At 41.3% G+C, this 19,042-nt stretch overlaps 1 protein-coding gene across 4 annotated transcripts in view; it reads right to left on the bottom strand.

Moving 5' to 3' along the window:
- The window catches only part of BIN1 (bridging integrator 1), a 197,009-nt gene that overhangs the window by 26,949 nt on the left and 151,018 nt on the right, over positions 1 to 19,042 (bottom strand). For 2 of the 4 annotated variants that reach the window (XM_082261052.1, XM_082261054.1), the window contains exons 11-13: positions 15,970 to 16,014; positions 13,448 to 13,634; positions 6,600 to 6,728 (exon numbers count right to left, since the gene is read on the bottom strand). In XM_082261052.1, coding sequence (XP_082117178.1) covers positions 6,600 to 6,728; positions 13,448 to 13,634; positions 15,970 to 16,014 — 361 coding nt within the window. The remainder of the gene's footprint in view (positions 1 to 6,599; positions 6,729 to 13,447; positions 13,635 to 15,969; positions 16,015 to 19,042) is intronic. The other 2 variants (XM_082261053.1, XM_082261055.1) reach the window with 2 other exon arrangements.

Raw genomic sequence — 19,042 nt, 5'->3', positions numbered from 1 at the left:
AATATACCTTTACATGAAAGCTTTTTATTATAGTTTCTATGAAATGGTCTAAAGTTTTAAGGTGCTTCAGAGAACACCCATGTTCAATTTCAATGTAAAGCTATATTATACTTGCTAGGATTAATAATATCAATGAATCAGATGAATTACTTACCTGTAAAAATCAAATAATGCCTTGGACTCCTTGCTGAGGCATTTAGTCATGTGACCCCTGCTGAGGAGGAATATCATCCAATCTGAACCCATATCATCTCATTCAAAGAGATCACATGATCGGATACCCGGGATTTTGATCACATGACTAGCACCGTTTTTCTCACAAAAGGCAAGTATGTCACCCCTTTCTTCATCCAATCCAGACAACTGTTAAAATACACTATGTGGCCAAAAGTATGCTCATACCTCTTCATATAATTAAGTTCACATGCACAAATCTAGCTCCATAAAAGATATGGATTGGGTAATTTGGTGTGGAGGAACACAAGTGGCCTGCACAGAGCCCTGACCTCAACCATGCCAAATTTATTTGGGGTGTATTCTTCTCCAACATCAGTACTAGAAGTCAACCCTACTGAACACTGCGTGGGATAAATTTTTCTCTAACATCAGTACCCAACTGCAACACTGCTGAACATCTTTGGGATGAATTGTTCTTCAACATCAGTACTGGTCCTCAAACCCCACTGAATATCTTTGGGATTAATTCTTCTCGAACATCAGTACCTCTCTTCAACCCTACTGAATGGCTTTGAGATTAACTATTTTCCCTAACATCGGTAACTGACCTCAAGTCCACCGAACACCTTTGGGATGAATTCTTCAACATCAGTACCAGACTTCAACCCTACTGAATATCTTTGGGATGAATTCTTCTCTAATATTGGTACCTGACCCCAACAATTCTGAAAATCTTTGGGAGGAGTCTTCTTCTACATCAGTACCCGGCTTTAACCCTAATGAACACCATTGAGATAAATTCTTCTCCAATATTAGGATCGGAACTTAACCCTACTAAACACCTCTGGTATGAAATGGAATGCCAAGTGCTAGCTAAATCTTCTTGTCCAACATCAGTATCCAACCTTACAAATTCCTTAAGACCCAGAACAAAATTTTGTGGAAAGCCCTCCCAGAAGAGCAAAGGCTGGTATAGCTGCAAAAAAGTGGATCGACTCCCATATTAATGGCCATGGCCTTGAAATGAGAGGCGTGAAGGTCAAGTTTTCACAAACCTGTGGCCATGTAGTGTCGCATTTAAAGTTAACATTTGCCTAGGAGTCCAGTTAAACTTTCATTTAGTTCATGTTTGTGTGCATTAAAATATCTTGATGCATAGTCAAAATTCTTACCTTTTACTGGTTTAATAGTTGCAGTCAAATGTAGTCAGGTCAACCCCTAAATTGACTAATCCATAGATGTACAGAGTGGCTATCAACAACCAAGGCAACCAATAATGCATGCTTCATTGCGCAGATTATGCAATAAGTTCTGCTCAATCATGAGGCTCATTATTCAATAGTACAATGCAAGAGCAAAGTGTAGGAGACCAATTTAACCAATCAGAATTCTGTCTTCTGATTGGTGAAGGATGGTTGCATGGTTTTGGTGCCATGGCACTTCTTTGTACACTGCTCTCTTTCCTGCAAACCACAGAACCAAGTATCACAATAACCCCTGCTAGATTGGCAAGGGAAAGCATTTTGTGTTACATGAATAGACGGCTCTGCTGGACTTGGAGCTGGAGGCAGCTGTCACAAGTACCACCAAGACATCTCCACATCAACAAGTGTAAAAAAATAAATAAAAATAAAGCATGCACAGTGAAAGGACAAGCAAGGCACCAGGACCTGCAGCATGCACATAGAATTAGCACAACACATGCACACGGTAAAGGTTCCTTAGTGACGTCCAGCGGACACTGGCTTTTTTTGGGGCCTTGTACCCCGGGTTGATTTTGTCATTAGCCCTACACAGAAAATTCTTTTAACACTAAAAGGGCTCATTTAAGAGGTGCAGCAGCCCTTGCCGCCTCTCTGAAAAGTGATTGGTGGTGGATCCCTTTTGAAAGGGTGGTTGAGAGTTTTCACCTCCTTACCATAGAAAGGGAGCACCACGGCCATATGGACTTGAATGGATCATGCTTTTGAGTGTGGAATGGATAGAGGGTTTAATTTTTGCTGCAACCATGAAGTACAGCCATCGCGACTGTGGCATGGGTACAGCTCTGTCCTTGTTCAGGTGGGTGGTCGGAAGTGGTAAAACTATGGTTCAATTGCCTGCTTGTACCACCCCCCCAATCTGAATGAGCTCTAAGGGGAGGACCCTGCACTGTATTTTTAAACTCACTCCACCCTAAATGGGATTGGAGGCCTTCATGCCTAGAGGTCACTGAAGATTAGATGTCTATACGAAATGTATCTTTACTCATTCCACTTAAATTTATCTTAATACCGCTACAAATAATTTGCCTACCTAAATACATTTTACATGGTTTATAGACCATGTTTTTTTTTTTTTTTGGTACATAAATGGTAAAAAAATACTTTGTACATATCGGTTTTCAAACTGTTTATTTTATACGAACTTTAATGATAACATTGTATCTCTTTTTTGTGCAAAAGAACCACCTGAAGGCATTGGTCAATACATCCAGTGATCACTGTGATTGGCCATCACATGACTGGGAACCTTATCAGTCCGATATCTTCGACGTCCAGTGGGGGGACATTGATCTAGGAGCACGCACATCTGTGCACTCCAAGTTTACAGCTGCAACATAGCTTAATGCTCTCACAGTACGAGCTGTGACTGAGAATATTTATCTACAGACCAATTGGTTAAAGACAGAAATACATAGGCGGCCATTGCCATCCTTATGTACTTTCTTAATCAGTAACCCGTAAGACCTTGTATATACAACCCTTAACTTGAATGAGAGCAGTATACAGCAAGCTTGCTGAAGCCCTTAAAGAATCTTTAAGGTCCATTACGGGGAGAGTAAACAAGCTGCTAGTAGGCTTTAAAAAGCTTCACTATTACTTGACGCTTGTTTAAAACCTGCCAGTTACTTAAAAAGTGGACCTTCCATGGTAAGCGGAAAGGTCTGATTTTTTGGCAGCCTCCATCCCCCCCCCCCCCCAACACAAACATCCCCAGCCTACGCTGTCTCTGTACAGGTGACATCACTGTGCCTTCCACAGAGATAGAAGCTCAAAATCCCACATGAATGCACCCCAGCCAAATACTTTACAAGTCAGCTCCCCCACTAGTTTAATGTGTATGTCAGGGCATAGATCTATGTGGCCTGCAAGACGCCGTCCGTTAACAAGGTAGCCAGAGTCCGCTGGAGCAAACTGGAGCTAAAAGGGCAAAATGTTAGTAAGTTTTTTTTTTACTTCCATAGAGGTGTCACTTTTTAGAATAACCAAAGAGATTGCCTAACTCTTGTGTTCTGTTGGGAGTTTGTATTCTAATTCAATATATAGAGCTAAATATTATCCTGAAGCTTCTTAAATAATGGAGAATAAATCGTTTTTAAGAAGTTCCCAACCCTACCACTCCGACAACCAGAATCATTTTCAAATGTTTGAGACTAAAATGTTCATGAGACAAAAGAAGTTTAGCTGTCCAAGAAAAGGAAATCAAATTCCAATTTACTGCCACTGAGGAGTACCAGGAGAATCCAACACGTTTCAGGGACTGCAAAGTTCCACCTTCTTCAGGACTGAATTACCCCACATAATTTATAAAGCACCAACAATTTATGCAGTGCTTTACATATTATGCATTCACATAAGTCCCTGTCCTCAAGGAGATTACAGTCTAAGGTCCCTATCTCCCATGAAAACTTATTCGGGCCAATTTCGATAGAAGCCAATTAACCTAATAGCATGTCTTTGGAGTGCAGAAGGAAACCCAAACAATCACATGCAAATTCCATGAAGATAGCACACAGACCGGGATTATAACTTGGGACCCCAGTGTTGCGAAGCAAAAGTGCTAACCTCTAAACCACTGTGCTCATCTTGATTCTTCTTTGGCATCAAATGAAAACTAAGCTTCATACAAGTTAAAATGTTCATCTTCTGATACTCCTCTTTCTTTATTCAGTCCTAAAAAAATGGAGCTTTGCAGCCTCCAAAACATTGAGTGGCTCTAACCCCTACTTCTTCTACATGCTTCTTTAAGGACGTCTACAAATGTCCTAGAAAAATAGAGCTGCCAGTGAATGACCATCCAAAAGATGACCATATATATGACCTATAGTTTAACCCAGTGCTCATCACCATTAAAATAACATTAAGTTCTTATTGCTGTCTATGTGCCTAGCTGGGGAGATGTACTTTTCCGTTTGTTCCCATTGTGAAATTATGAAGAGATAGGACAGCTTGTAGAGTAAAATCTTTAGGTAGACATCAATATTGATTCCAAGACTAACTCCTTCCTATACATAAAAAAAAAACTGAAATGAAATGTGAATTTCTTTCAGATATATGAATGTAATTTTGCAAGAAATTATTCTTGCATTTGCCTCTGGTCATTTAACATGAAGAATCGAAGGTTGTCATCCCCATGAAGTGCCAGGATGAAGCTCACCGACAGATGGAGAGCCACACCTAACCTAGACAGTGTTCCCCAACTAACCTAGACTATGATCACCAACAGATGGAGAATTCCCTGCCTAACCCAGACTAAGATCTTCAACAGATTGAGAGTTCCTCACCTAACCTAGACTCTGTTCCCCAACTAACCTAGACTAAGATCACCAACAGATGACATGTGCCCTACCTAACCTGGATTAAAATCACCAACAGATGAAGTGTCCCTTACCGAATCTAGATTCTGATCATCAACAGATGAAAATTTCCCCACCTAACCCGGACTAAGACCACCAAAAGATGATGCGTGCCTCACCTAACCTAGACTCTGTTCCCCAACTAACTTAGACTAAGATCACCAACAGATGACATGTGCCCTACCTAACCTGGATTAAAATCACCAACAGATGAAGCGTCCCTTACCTAATCTAGATTCTGATCACCAACAGATGAATATTTCCCCATCTAACCCAGACTAAGACCACCAAAAGATGATGCGTGCCTCACCTAACCTAGACTCTGTTCCCCAACTAACCTAGACTAAGATCACCAACAGATGACGTGTGCCCTACCTAACCTGGATTAAAATCACCAACAGATGAAGCGTCCCTTACCTAATCTAGATTCTGATCACCAACAGATGAATATTTCCCCATCTAACCCAGACTAAGACCACCAAAAGATGATGCGTGCCTCACCTAACCTAGACTCTGTTCCCCAACTAACCTAGACTAAGATCACCAACAGATGACGTGTGCCCTACCTAACCTGGATTAAAATCACCAACAGATGAAGCGTCCCTTGCCTAATCTAGATTCTGTTCATCAACAGATGGAAATTTCCCCACCTAACCCGGACTAAGACCACCAAAAGATAATGAATGCCTCACCTAACCTAGACTCTGTTCCCCAACCAACCTAGACTAAGATCACCAACGTGCCCTACCTAACCTAGATTGAGATCACCAACAGATGAAGCGTGCCCTTCCTAACCTAGATTATGATCACCAACAGATGGACATTTCCCCACCTAACCCAGACTAAGATCACCAAAAGAGGACATGTGCCCCACCTAACCTAGACGAAGATCACTAACAGATGAACAGTTCCCCACTTAACCCAGACTAAGATCACCAACAGATGGAGAGTTCCTCACCTAACCTAGACTAAGATCACTAACAGTTGAAATGTGCCCTACCTAATCTAGATCACCAACAGATAAAGATTTCCCCACCCAACCCCTACTAAAATCACCAAAAGATGTTGCATGCCCCATCTAACCTAAACTATGTTTAACAGATAAGGAGTTACCCACCGAACCCAGACTAAGATCACCATCAGATAATTAGTCCCCCCACCTAACCTAGACTACGATAGCCAACAGATGAAGAGTTCCCCCAACGAACCTAGAAAAACATGGCCAACAGATAAATATTTCCCCCATCTAACCTAGCCTAAGATCCCCAAAAGAGGACATGTGCCCCACCTAACCTATACTAAGATCACCAACAGATGAACAGTTCCCCACTTAACCAATAGATGGAGAGTTCCTCACCTAACCTAGACTAAGATCACTAACAGTTGAAACGTGCCCTACCTAATCTAGATCACCAACAGATAAAGATTTCCCCACCCAACCCCTACTAAAATCACCAAAAGATGTTGCGTGCCCCATCTAACCTAAACTATGTTTAACAGATAAGGAGTTACCCACCTAACCCAGACTAAGATCACCATCAGATGAATAGTCCCCCCACCTAACCTAGACTACGATAGCCAACAGATGAAGAGTTCCCCCAACGAACCTAGGAAAACATGGCCAACAGATAAAGATTTCCCCCATCTAACCTAGACTAAGATCCCCAAAAGATAGAGTTTCCTGCCTATCCTCCAACAAGTCCTAATTTGGGCTTCTTTAGTCTTCTCCACAAAGTGACACCTCCTACAGCGCTGGGCATGCATGTGTTAGTGCATTGCAGACAAGTGGGCAGCAGCCGCTAACCTGTGAGGGAGTGGTCACACTTATTTCGGGCACAAAACTGTCATCAAACAGACCGATGATATTTTCCTGCTTGATGTCCCTGGACGGCGTGTGTTTTGGTGGTGGTGGGACCGGTGGGCCTTTCCTCAGCTACATGCAAGTAAAATACCAGCAAAGACAATCCACACGAACCCCCCACCCAAAAGGAAAAAAGAAAGAAAAAAAAAAACATACAAAAAATTAGCAAAAACACACAATAGGGAACGTCACGGGTCCATCCCATGGCGGATGTTGCGCCATTTCAGCTCCGCATTGGATGAACTTTTCACAAATGTGTATTAATACACAAACAGCATATAAAAAGGGTGAGGAGCACAGGAAACACAAGGATCAAAACTTAAAATGTTATAAACATTTAGGAGCAATAAAAAAACAAAAAGTACAACACAAGGGAAATTCATGTAACATCCTGATTTTATAGATTGGTCAATAAATATTTAAATATTTCAGTTGTCTCTGCAAGGTTACAAATATTTATTTTAAAGCAAACTTGAAGATATTTTGAACTTTAAAAGTCCCATCTACGTGCAGATAGAAGTAATTGCCTTCTGTGTTCCTCTCTGAAAACAGGTTTAATTTGTTACTATGGCCCAACTTACCTAGCACAAGGGCTAAAACCTGAACCATGTGTGAACCCCATCTGTAGAAAGTGGCTCTATTGACCACCTAACCTGGACAGAGGATGATGGGTGGATAAGGATTAGTTGCACAGTCTCAGAGGTCAAGTCCTTAGAAACTGTGAAACTAATTTCAGAGGGGCACACAGGAAAGTTTCCCAGTGAATTATTATCACAAATCCAGGAGTGGGATTTTTTTTTAGGAAAAAACATATATATATATATATATATAAAAAAATCAATGAATAAAATAGATACAGTGCCATGCGAAAGTATTCGGCCCCCTTGAACTTTGCGAACCTTTGCCACATTTCAGGCTTCAAACAAAGATATAAAACTGTAATTTTTTGTGAAGAATCAACAACAAGTGGGACACAATCATGAAGTGGAACGAAATTTATTGGACATTTTAAACTTTGTTAACAAATAATGTTAACAAAGTTTATAATGTGAAAAATCGGGCGTGCAAAATTATTCAGCCCCTTTACTTTCAGTGCAGCAAACTCTCTCCAGAAGTTCAGTGAGGATCTCTGAATGATCCAATGTTGACCTAAATGACTAATGATGATAAATAGAATCCACCTGTGTGTAATCAAGTCTCCGTATAAATGCACCTGCACTGTGATAGTCTTAGAGGTCCGTTTAAAGCGCAGAGAGCATCATGAAGAACAAGGAACACACCAGGCAGGTCCGAGATACTGTTGTGGAGAAGTTTAAAGCCGGATTTGGATACAAAAAGATTTCCCAAGCTTTAAACATCCCAAGGAGCACTGTGCAAGCGATAATATTGAAATGGGAGGAGTATCAGACCACTGCAAATCTACGAAGACCTGGCCGTCCCTCTAAACTTTCAGCTCATACAAGGAGAAGACTGATCAGAGATGCAGCCAAGAGGCCCATGATCACTCTGGATGAACTGCAGAGATCTACAGCTGAGGTGGGAGACTCTGTCCATAGGACAGCAATCAGTCGTATACTGCCCAAATCTGGCCTTTATGGAAGAGTGGCAAGAAGAAAGCCATTTCTTAAAGATATCCATAAAAAGTGTCGTTTAAAGTTTGCCACAAGCCACCTGGGAGACACCAAACATGTGGAAGAAGGTGCTCTGGTCAGATGAAACCAAAATCAAACTTTTTGGCAACAATGCAAAACTTTATGTTTGGTGTAAAAGCAACACAGCTCATCACCCTGAACACACCATCCCCACTGTCAAACATGGTGGTGGCAGCATCATGGTTTGGGCCTGCTTTTCTTTAGCAGGGACAGGGAAGATGGATGGAGCCAAATACAGGACCATTCTGGAAGAAAACCTGATGGAGTCTGCAAAAGACCTGAGACTGGGACGGAGATTGGTCTTCCAACAAGACAATGATCCAAAACATAAAGCAACATCTACAATGGAATTGTTCACAAATAAACATATCCAGGTGTTAGAATGGCCAAGTCAAAGTCCAGACCTGAATCCAATCGAGAATCTGTGGAAAGAACTGAAAACTGCTGTTCACAAACGCTCTCCATCCAACCTCACTGAGCTCGAGCTGTTTTGCAAGGAGGAATGGGCAAAAATTTCAGTCTCTCGATGTGCAAAACTGATAGAGACATACCCCAAGCGACTTACAGCTGTAATCACAGCAAAAAGGTGGCGCTACAAAGTATTAACTTAAGGGCGCTGAATAATTTTGCAAGCCCAATTTTTCAGTTTTTTATTTGTTAAAAAAGTTTGAAATATCCAATAAATTTCGTTCCACTTCATGATTGTGTCCCATTTGTTGTTGATTCTTCACAAAAAATTACAGTTTTATATCTTTATGTTTGAAGCCTGAAATGTGGCAAAAGGTTGCAAAGTTCAAGGGGGCCGAATACTTTCGCAAGACACTGTATATATACTGGATATACACAATATACTTTTATATATAATAAAGTGACATTCCAGTGGTTGCCATTAACTGGTGGAATGATAAAAAACGAAAAAAAAATTTTGGCCAAATACTTGTAAAGCCCGGCTACCATAAAAAAACAATCAGAATGGCACACGAGAGGTATTTAAGGGTAATGAGTGACCAACTTGTGGGATCTCTGCTTTGGCAAGACTAATAAAGTTTTAAAATAAGAACAGGTTCACTTTAAACACAGAGTCTGCTTAGATTTTCAACCTGGAAAATTGTCCTTTGCACACTTAGCATTTTGCAGAACTTCTATGTGATGTAAAAAGGGGCTACAAAAAAAGGAAACTGCGGTAATGCGACTCTTTTACCAGCAGGTGGCGCTTGTGTACTGCCAAAAATATACTCGCCAAATTAATACACTACTTAAAAAAAAAAAAAAAAACACATTGGGGGAAAATTTACTAAAACTGGTGCACACAGAATCTGGTGCAGCTGTGCTTAGAAGCCAATAAGCTTCCAGGTTTTCTTGTCAAAGCTTAAAGTGTCAGCCCGCAACAGAAAAATTAGTCTGTATATGCAGTAAAGAATGCTTTTTACACCCTCTGCTGATGAGAAAAGGTATTTAGCCATTTATATTTACTAAAATAATTGTATTTCCATGTTCTGTGTACTGCAGGAGACCAGATATAGTGACTGCAGGCTCCTGGGGAGACCAGATATAGTGACTGCAGGCTCCTGGGGAGACCAGATATAGTGACTGCAGGCTCCTGGGGAGAGCAGATATAGTGACTGCAGGCTCCTGGGGAGAGCAGATATAGTGACTGCAGGCTCCTGGGGAGACCAGATATAGTGACTGCAGGCTCCTGGGGAGACCAGATATAGTGACTGCAGGCTCCTGGGGAGACCAGATATAGTGACTGCAGGCTCCTGGGGAGACCAGATATAGTGACTGCAGGCTCCTGGGGAGACCAGATATAGTGACTGCAGGCTCCTGGGGAGACCAGATATAGTGACTGCAGGCTCCTGGGGAGACCAGATATAGTGACTGCAGGCTCCTGGGGAGACCAGATATAGTGACTGCAGGCTCCTGGGGAGACCAGATATAGTGACTGCAGGCTCCTGGGGAGACCAGATATAGTGACTGCAGGCTCCTGGGGAGACCAGATATAGTGACTGCAGGCTCCTGGGGAGACCAGATATAGTGACTGCAGGCTCCTGGGGAGACCAGATATAGTGACTGCAGGCTCCTGGGGAGACCAGATATAGTGACTGCAGGCTCCTGGGGAGACCAGATATAGTGACTGCAGGCTCCTGGGGAGACCAGATATAGTGACTGCAGGTTGCTGGGGAGACCAGATATAGTGACTGCAGGCTCCTAGGGAGACCACATATAGTGACTGCAGGCTCCTGGGGAGACCAGATATAGTGACTGCAGGCTACTGGGGAGACCAGATATAGTGACTGCAGGCTCCTAGGGAGACCACATATAGTGACTGCAGGCTCCTGGGTTTAGTAACACTAACTGAACAAGCTGAGGTTAAGCTGGATACAAACTATACAATCTCATATAGATTTCTTCCTTTAGATTTACCAAAACCATATAATATAACGCTCAAACCTAAACACTTTCAATGTGTATGCAATCAGGCAGGCCCTTGCACTACATAGTTGAAGGTAAATCTAAAGGAAATCAAACCACAAAAGTTGTATAGTGTGTATCTGGCTTTAGAAACGGATTGGTTTCTGTGCACAGCTGCACCAGATTCTGAACCCCCCCCCCCCCCCATGTGACAACTTCTGAAGAAAAAAAAAAAAAAACTTTCTAAAGTTTTGCTTAAACTTGCTGGAAAAGCAGGTATATAAACAAACTTCTCTAAAAAAAAAATTGCATTATAAACAATTAAAATAAAAAAATACATAGCTGTGTATTTATGAATAAATACAGAGCTGTGTTAATCTGTGTCTAATTTATCTGTTTGGAGCTCTGCATGGAGTACAGAAACCACTGAACATCTCTCTTCTGAGAATAAGGCTTCATAGAAACGGTCACAAGAGGGCGTACAAAGAGCATGGAGCATATATAGGAGGTGCAAGGGAGCCACAAGTGCAGCACACAGTCCTCCCACTGTAATGAATGGCCGTACATTGCTATACGGTTTACAATGGCATTTGGGTAAACTCCCGAAATCACATTGGCGTGCCGCCCTGGATGCATATAGTGTCTAAGAATGTAAGTCTGCACGCATTCACAAATTTATGCATGCCTTTGTATATCAGCATACAGCTATTCATTGCAAATTAGGGGCTGTGAACGATCCCCTCCGGGCTTTCTAAAGGGTCGTACACACTTGACGATAATCGGACGAAATATCCTCCGATTTTTCTCTGTCTTCTCAGCGTTCATTACCGTTTATAGTCGACAGTGCATAAATGTTCACAAAATTTCTGTCCATACACATTAAATGAAAATCGGTTGTCTGGGGACGGACGAAAAAAATTTTGGTGTTTGTCCCTCCGTTTTTTTTTTTCGTTGAAAATGTCGGGATCGGCTGCTGAAAGTTGTGTACACACTAGAAGAAAATCGGACGATTTTACCCTCAGGCGGGAATTTTCGGCAGATTTTCTACTAGTGTGTACCCCACTTTATGCTGGCTATTTACACTCCTTGCACGCTGTACGCCTTCTTGCGGCCATGTACATGAAGCCTAAGTGGAAACTTTCTCTCTTGAAGAACCTCCTTAATGCGTTCCTTAATGTTTTCGGAAGGGTCCTCTTCTGCACACTAGCAAATCAAAGCACCTAGGACATTAGGAAAAATATGATAGAGTAAAGTAGCCGGAGGAGAATTAATGGAGAAGTTTCTCAAGGTAGGAAAGTAAACTTGAATACAAGAGAGAACATACAATAGGTGTGAAGACACAGAGGAACATATGGAGAACCATCTGAAAGCAACCTAAAGACCTAAGAAAGGGTTAAAGAATAGTTAGTTAGTCAAAAACTTGATTATTTGAGATAATCAAGTGAAATCCTGAAGGTCTACCAACAGAAAAGAATGATAGAGATGGACACCAAGCCAACAGACAATATGGAGAAGATCTGATCCCAACAAAGGAACAGCGTACTTCTCCAGCCAAACAACTGTATAGTACAGACTATGGTTGGAAGCATGACCCATTGAGCGTTACGATGGATATTTATGAAGAGGAGGAAAACACAAAATTGAGCAAAAAGTGGATGAGGAGCATCTAAAACCAACATTCATTCACCGTACAGGAGAACATCACAACATCTACAGTTAAAGTGGAACTTCACTCTCCCAATCAACATTGATTATTTTTAATCCTCATGCTGCTAGCATTAGTAAATTGATAGGAAAGTATGTCATTTACTGGTTTTAAATTTTTTTTTTTTTTATTATTTAGTTACTTGCCTAGACAAATGAGCTCATACATCCTAGGAGTCAGCAGGAGAGGAGGAGGGTTTTTTTCAGCTAAGCACACTCTCCTGCATGCATACTTGAGCTAAGGGCAGGAAGTAAATGCTACACAAATCATTTGCCCTTACTCAAGATGGCCACGACCAGACATGCTAGGGGGGTGTTTTTCCTAGGCAAATGAGCTCATACATCCCAGGAGTCTTCAGGAGAGGAGGAGGGGTTTTTCAGCTAAGCACACTCTCCTGTATGCATACTTGAGCTAAGGGCAGGAAGTAAATGCTACACAAATCATTTGCCCTTACTCAAGATGGCCACGACCAGACATGCTAGGGGGGTGTTTTTCCTAGGCAAATGAGCTCATACATCCCAGGAGTCTTCAGGAGAGGAGGAGGAGTTTTTCAGCTAAGCATACTCTCCTGCATGCATACTTAAGCTAAGGGCAGGAAGTAAATGCTACACAAAACATTTGCCCTTACTCAAGATGGCCACGACCAGACATGCTAGGGGGGGTGTTTTTCCTAGGCAAATGAGCTCATACATCCCATAAGTCTTCAGGAGAGGAGGAGGGGTTTTTCAGCTAAGCACACTCTCCTGCATTGAGCTAAGGGCAGTAAGTAAATGCTACACAAATCATTTGCCCTTACTCAAGATGGCCACGACCAGAAATGCTAGGGGGTGTTTTTCAAAGTGATATCAAACTAAATTAAAGCATAGAGATGAGGATGGATGGGGGGTAGTTTGCTTTGAATATTAAAATTAATCAAATAGTATTTTTGGTTTGTGGTTCTGAGATGGAGTGAAGATCCTCTTTAACTATACTATCAAAAAAATGTATGGTGTGGTGGAAGTGGCAGTCACGTTGAGCGATACCTGAGAGGGGGATTTGGAGACTGTCACAGTTGGGGTGTCTTGGAAGAACGTAGCAGTTGCAACAGCAGGTGGGGACACCAGCGACTCCTCTGCATCATGGTTGGTGGTCTTGTCCTCTGCGCTGGCAGCTGGAGGACCATCCGGAGGGGGGGTTGTGGTCTTGTTGGTTTTACCAGGGCTGGAGTCACTGGGGGAAAAAAAAATGGAATGAGGAAGATGTGAGGAAGGTCTAGTGGAAGCGTTTTAGCTTTAAAGGTTTAGTTACATTGCATGGACATGCAATCCTTTTTTCAGTCATACCTATTTATTCCTACATCTTTAGAACATCAGGGCATCAAACACAGTGAATTACTGAGAATAGCACAGGTAGGGATGCAGATAAGCTAAAACTGAATCACAATCAATGAATGTAGTGTGGGAGTGTAGAATTATACTAAAAAGTCCATGGGTCCAGGGATATCCATTGTAGCTCCTCCTGCTTCGAGCTTGAAGGAGCAGAAGGGTCTGAAACATGTAGCCACACTCCCCGCATTGTGGCCCTCCCAGGTGTGTAATGACTTCTGGAATTGCACAGACCGTAAACTCCAGGGTGGCTCCAGGCAGGGCAGGTGCTAGACTATTTTGCACTCTAGGCAAGACCAGCTCCTTGCACCCCCTGCCCCCCCCAAATAATGATGTGACAAGTCTGTGTCCAGTATGAAGTTACAGCCAGGTGGTGCCGTTACAGAGCCCTTTTATGGGCTGCCATGGTGTCATAAAGACGCAGCATAAGCTGTAGCGAGGTAAGGGTCCAACTGGGGTTTGCCCATGCCCAAGAAACAGAATGTATGCTAGGTGTGGTTTCAGTGCAGGACTGGGCCAGCCTCGTTGGTTACATTGGATCATAAAGCCTGCATTCCCAGGGGATGAGTGGAAATAAGTGTGCCCCTTGCTGGCAGCTGGGACTCAGAGGAAAGCTTCTCCGCCAGACTTGGGGTATCCCAGAGAAGAGGCATAGGGGAGGATGCAGCTGGATTTGATCTCTGCCATCTTGGAGCTCAGATCAAACAGGGAATAGGGGCTGGAGGCACTACCGACTGCTGCAGCAGCCACGGGGGAAGGGGGGGGGAGACCCTGGCTGCAGCTGCTGCTTTCTCTGGGCTGGCCAGCAAAGAGTCAGTCAGCATCCCAGCCCCATGTAGGGTGGCCCTCTTCAGCCCCTCGTGTTCCCTGGTCAGGTTGTACCAGGAAAACTTGTCCTTCAGTAGGATCTAGGGCTTTCTCTAGGGCCGGTATTTATAGTCTGGATGCTCCTTCATGTGCATTATGGGGAGTGGGGAAGCTGGCGGAGAGTAGGGGAACCAGCAGCCATGGCTGCGCCCTAGGCGGCTGCCTAGTTTGCCTAGCGGTAGCATTGGCCCTGGCTCGAGGCATTCCGGGTTCATTTCTGGTGTCCCACAAAGCTTCTGACAGCAGCATCCTGGGGATCCTAAGGCTCAATGGAAAACCACACTGGGTGGATTACATGCCCTTATGCAGTGCTTTAAGTAGGCCGGTATGCACTGGTACTCAGTACCGCCACTTCCAAGTATGGCTCTTGAGCATGCCGCCACCTCTCCGTGCGCCTTAGCGTACCAGTACGCTCATTTTGGACATCTGCGCCCTCAGTTGCCCCCCCAAGAATATTTCCCACTCCAGAGCCAGACCAGTCACCACCAGTGATTCCCCCTGCTCCAGAGTCCCAGCCCAGGCCAAGGGGGGTGCTCTTTGGGGATCCTGATGTGGGGTGGGGGGCGAAAACATTTATAGGCTATAATAGAGTACCGGCACCTCTTTTGGGCCACTTAAAGCACTGCCCTTATGTATGTAAATAAAAAATTGCATAGGTGATCAAATACCACCAAAAGAAAGCTCTATTTTTGGGGAAAAAAGGACATCAATTTTATTTGGGTACAGCGTCGCACGACCGCACACTTTTCTGTTAAAATAACGCAGTGCCAAATCGCAAAAAATGGCCTGGTCATTAAGGGGGCAAATCCTTCCGGTCCAAAACTGGTTAACGACACCCGAAACAGCTTGCAAAATGCAGTGCGACTGCCAGAATCCGATCGCATGGGTGTAAACACTCATGCGATCTGATTAAAATGCGGGGGGAAAAAAAAAACGGTCCTGCATCATTTTGGTGTGGATGTGTTATTTGAGCCATGCAAAACAAATGGCTCAAATCGCACCGCACCGACATCGCATGGGATTTGCATTCTGGAGTCCCGCACAAATGAGAATCCAAAAAGGAAGGTCAGACTTTATAATGACCTCAACATTTTCAATCTCACGCCAACACATGCAAAGTAATTGAACGGTTAATTCCACACATTACATATTCAGAGCACATCATGGAGAAAACACGATTAGAAGGTATTAATAATGCATTCGCACAGAGCGGTCAGACATTGAAAACGAGGAACATGCGTGTTGGTCACATGATCATTAATGGAACACGCTCGGCACCCCTGGTTAGCGCATGATGCGGCCTTCACCACTACCTGCTCTTCTTTAGCCTCAGCCGGGAGAAGAGGTTGGCTTTCTTTCTGTGGGAGGTTTCGGGGGAACAATGGCGGTCAATACAGAGCAAGATAGTTAACGAAATGCAACAAAAAAATAAAATAATAATAATAATAATAATATGAATAATAATAAGCAAGAAAAAGAAAGTGCCACATCCGGGGAATTAGTACTAGAAAAGATTTTTGCAGGTACCAAGTCCAGCTAAAGGTGAATTTCCTCTGTTATCAGCATGATAACTCCTGACAAAGTCTCCAACACAGGAGAAAAAAGCAGCTGGAAATTTGTGGCGGGGTGGGTGCTATGATTATATTAGCAGAGAGCTGATCAATTCACAGCACAGCTCTGCATGTTTTTTCCTTCCTCTGCCTATGTGAAGGGGGGGGGGGGCTGCCTTTTCTCCAATCAGCTGTCACACAGTGTATGCCAAGACTCCACACCCATTGCTGGAACAGGAAGAAAAAATTCTAACACAATGTTCACTTGGGTATATGTGAGGGTTTACATCCACTGTAAAGTTCATGTGAGTGTAAAGGCAGGCGTCCCAATACTTTTGACAATATAGGGTAAGTCAGAATTCTGATATATGGGATATGTTAGAATTCAGTTTATCAAGTCAGAATTCTGTGCTAGGATTTCAGAATTTTGTGTTATTATTTTACAATCCTGACACAGCTCTAAGTGCTTTGAGATATTCTATAAGAATTTTGTTTTAGGTCAGAATTCTCAAATTTTATTTCCAAGTGCTCTGAATCAAGATCAAGAGTCAGAAATCCAAGATACCATCTCAGAATTTAGTATTTTTATATCGGAACTCTGTTATGTGAGAATTCTGACATAACACACAATTCTAACATTTTATTTCAAAGTGCTCTGAAATAAGAGGTCAGAGTTTTACGATATCATCTTAGAATTCAGTGTTATGTCAGAATTCGGTTTTATCATGACATAATTCTGATATAACTCTGATCTGACATATCTTGGAACGCTTTGAAAAAAAATATTGAGAATTCTGTGTCATGTCAGAATTATGACATGATAAAACCAAATTCTGACATAACGCTGAATTCTCAGATGATATCATAAAACTCTGACCTCTTATCTCAGAGCACTTTGAAATAAAATGTTAGAATTGTGTGTTATGTCAGAATTCTCACAAAACACAGAGTTCCGACATAAAAATACGAAATTCTGATAAAACACTAAATTCTGAGACAGTATCTTGGATTTCTGACGCTTGATCTTGGATCACTCCGAGATAAAAATTTGCGATTTTAGAATTTTTGCATTATTTTAGAAATCTAAAGAAATCTGATAGAATTTTATTAACGTCTGACTTAAAAGTGAATTCTGACATATCTTAGAACGCTTTGAAATAAAATATTGAGAATTCTCTTTTAAGTCAGAAGTTAATAAAATTATATCAGAATTCTTTGTGATTTTAGAATTTTTGCATTATTTAGAAATCTAAATTTTTATCTCAGAGTGTTCCAAGATCAAGTGTCAGAAATCCAAGATACCATCTCAGAATTTCGTATTTTTACGTCGGAGCTCTGTTATGTGAAAATTCTGACATAAACACACAATTCTAACATTTTTTTTCAAAGTGCTCTGAGATAAGAGGTCAGAGTTTTACTATATCATCTGAGAATACAGCGTTATGTCAGAATTTGGTTTTATCATGTCAAAATTCTGACATGACACGGAATTCTCAATATTTTATTTCAAAGCGTTCTAAGATAGGTCAGAATTCACTTTTAAGTCAGAATTTAATCTAATTATATCAGAATTCTTTGCGATTTTAGAATTGTTGCATTATTTAGAAATCTGAATTTTTATTTCCTCTGAGATAGAGGAAATATCAGAGTCATCTAGCAGTGTAGATTATTTCAGGAGAGGAGAGTTATTTATTTTTATTTTAATTTTAGAGTGATCCAAGATCAAGCGTCGGAGTATCTAAACCATCTCAGAATTTATTGTTTTATCAGAATTTAGTATTTTTATGTCGGAACTCTGTTTTATGTGAGAATTCGGACATAACACACAATTCTAACATTTTATTTCAAAGTGCTCTAAGACATGTCAGAATTCTGAGAAATAATAAAACTGAATTCTAACATATTTTATGTCAGAATTCGAAGAGGTTATATCAGAATTCTGTGTTATCCCACAACTCTTAACATTTTATTTCAGAATACTCTTAGATCTTAGAGTTTGAAGATTCTATCGTAGAATTCTGTGTTCTGTAAGAATTCTATGTTATTGTATTTTTAGTATATTTTATTGAATTATATGGTATTTTAGAATTCTGACATATTTCAGAGCGCGTTTAGAGAATTAGGTTCTTTTTTTTTTTTTATCTCCGAATTAATAGTGCTCATAGATGTTGTGCCAGAATTTCAAGATACTATCCTCAAAGTCAGTTTTTTTTTTTGTTTTTTTTTTTTTAAATGCCCAAATTCTGCAGTATTAGAAGTTTGACATTCATTATCTCAGGGTGCTCTGAGACAATACAGAAGAATTCTAATGAAATCGTGGAATTCAGTGTTCTTAGATCAGAATTTGTTGTGATTATTTTAGAATTTTGTGTTTCAGAATATTGATATCTCAGAGATAAGTCAGAATTCTGTATTATTTTTTTTCTTTTTTAATTTAAAGCATTTTTATTAAATTTTTTTCTTTAAGGATACAGTACAATTCGTCTTTCAGATGTTTCTTAAAACAGGAAAATACCACGTTCAATACAATGCGATATAATACTATTCCAATTCCAGAATTCTGTATCATTTAAACATTCTAAAATTTTTATCCCCGAAATCTCAGATATTGTTAAAAATCGAAGTTATCCTAAGAGAATTCAGTGTTTTGTCAGAATTTTGATTTTAGAATTACGGAGTTAATACCACAGAACATTTTTTTCTTGGATCCTGCAATCTTTTATAAAAGGTCTATGTACTTGGCAAAGCAAGAAGAAACGTATTTAAGAATATAAAAATGTAAGGAGGGGGGGGGGGGCGTGGAAATGTATTTCTAAAGTAAACCCCCAATGTATGG

The sequence above is a fragment of the Pelophylax lessonae genome (genome assembly GCF_965119305.1).
Source record: "Pelophylax lessonae genome assembly, chromosome: 6".
Taxonomy (NCBI): Eukaryota; Metazoa; Chordata; class Amphibia; order Anura; family Ranidae; genus Pelophylax; species Pelophylax lessonae.
The sequence above is the reverse complement of the archived record's forward strand: the minus strand, read 5'-3'. Positions and strand labels throughout refer to the sequence as shown.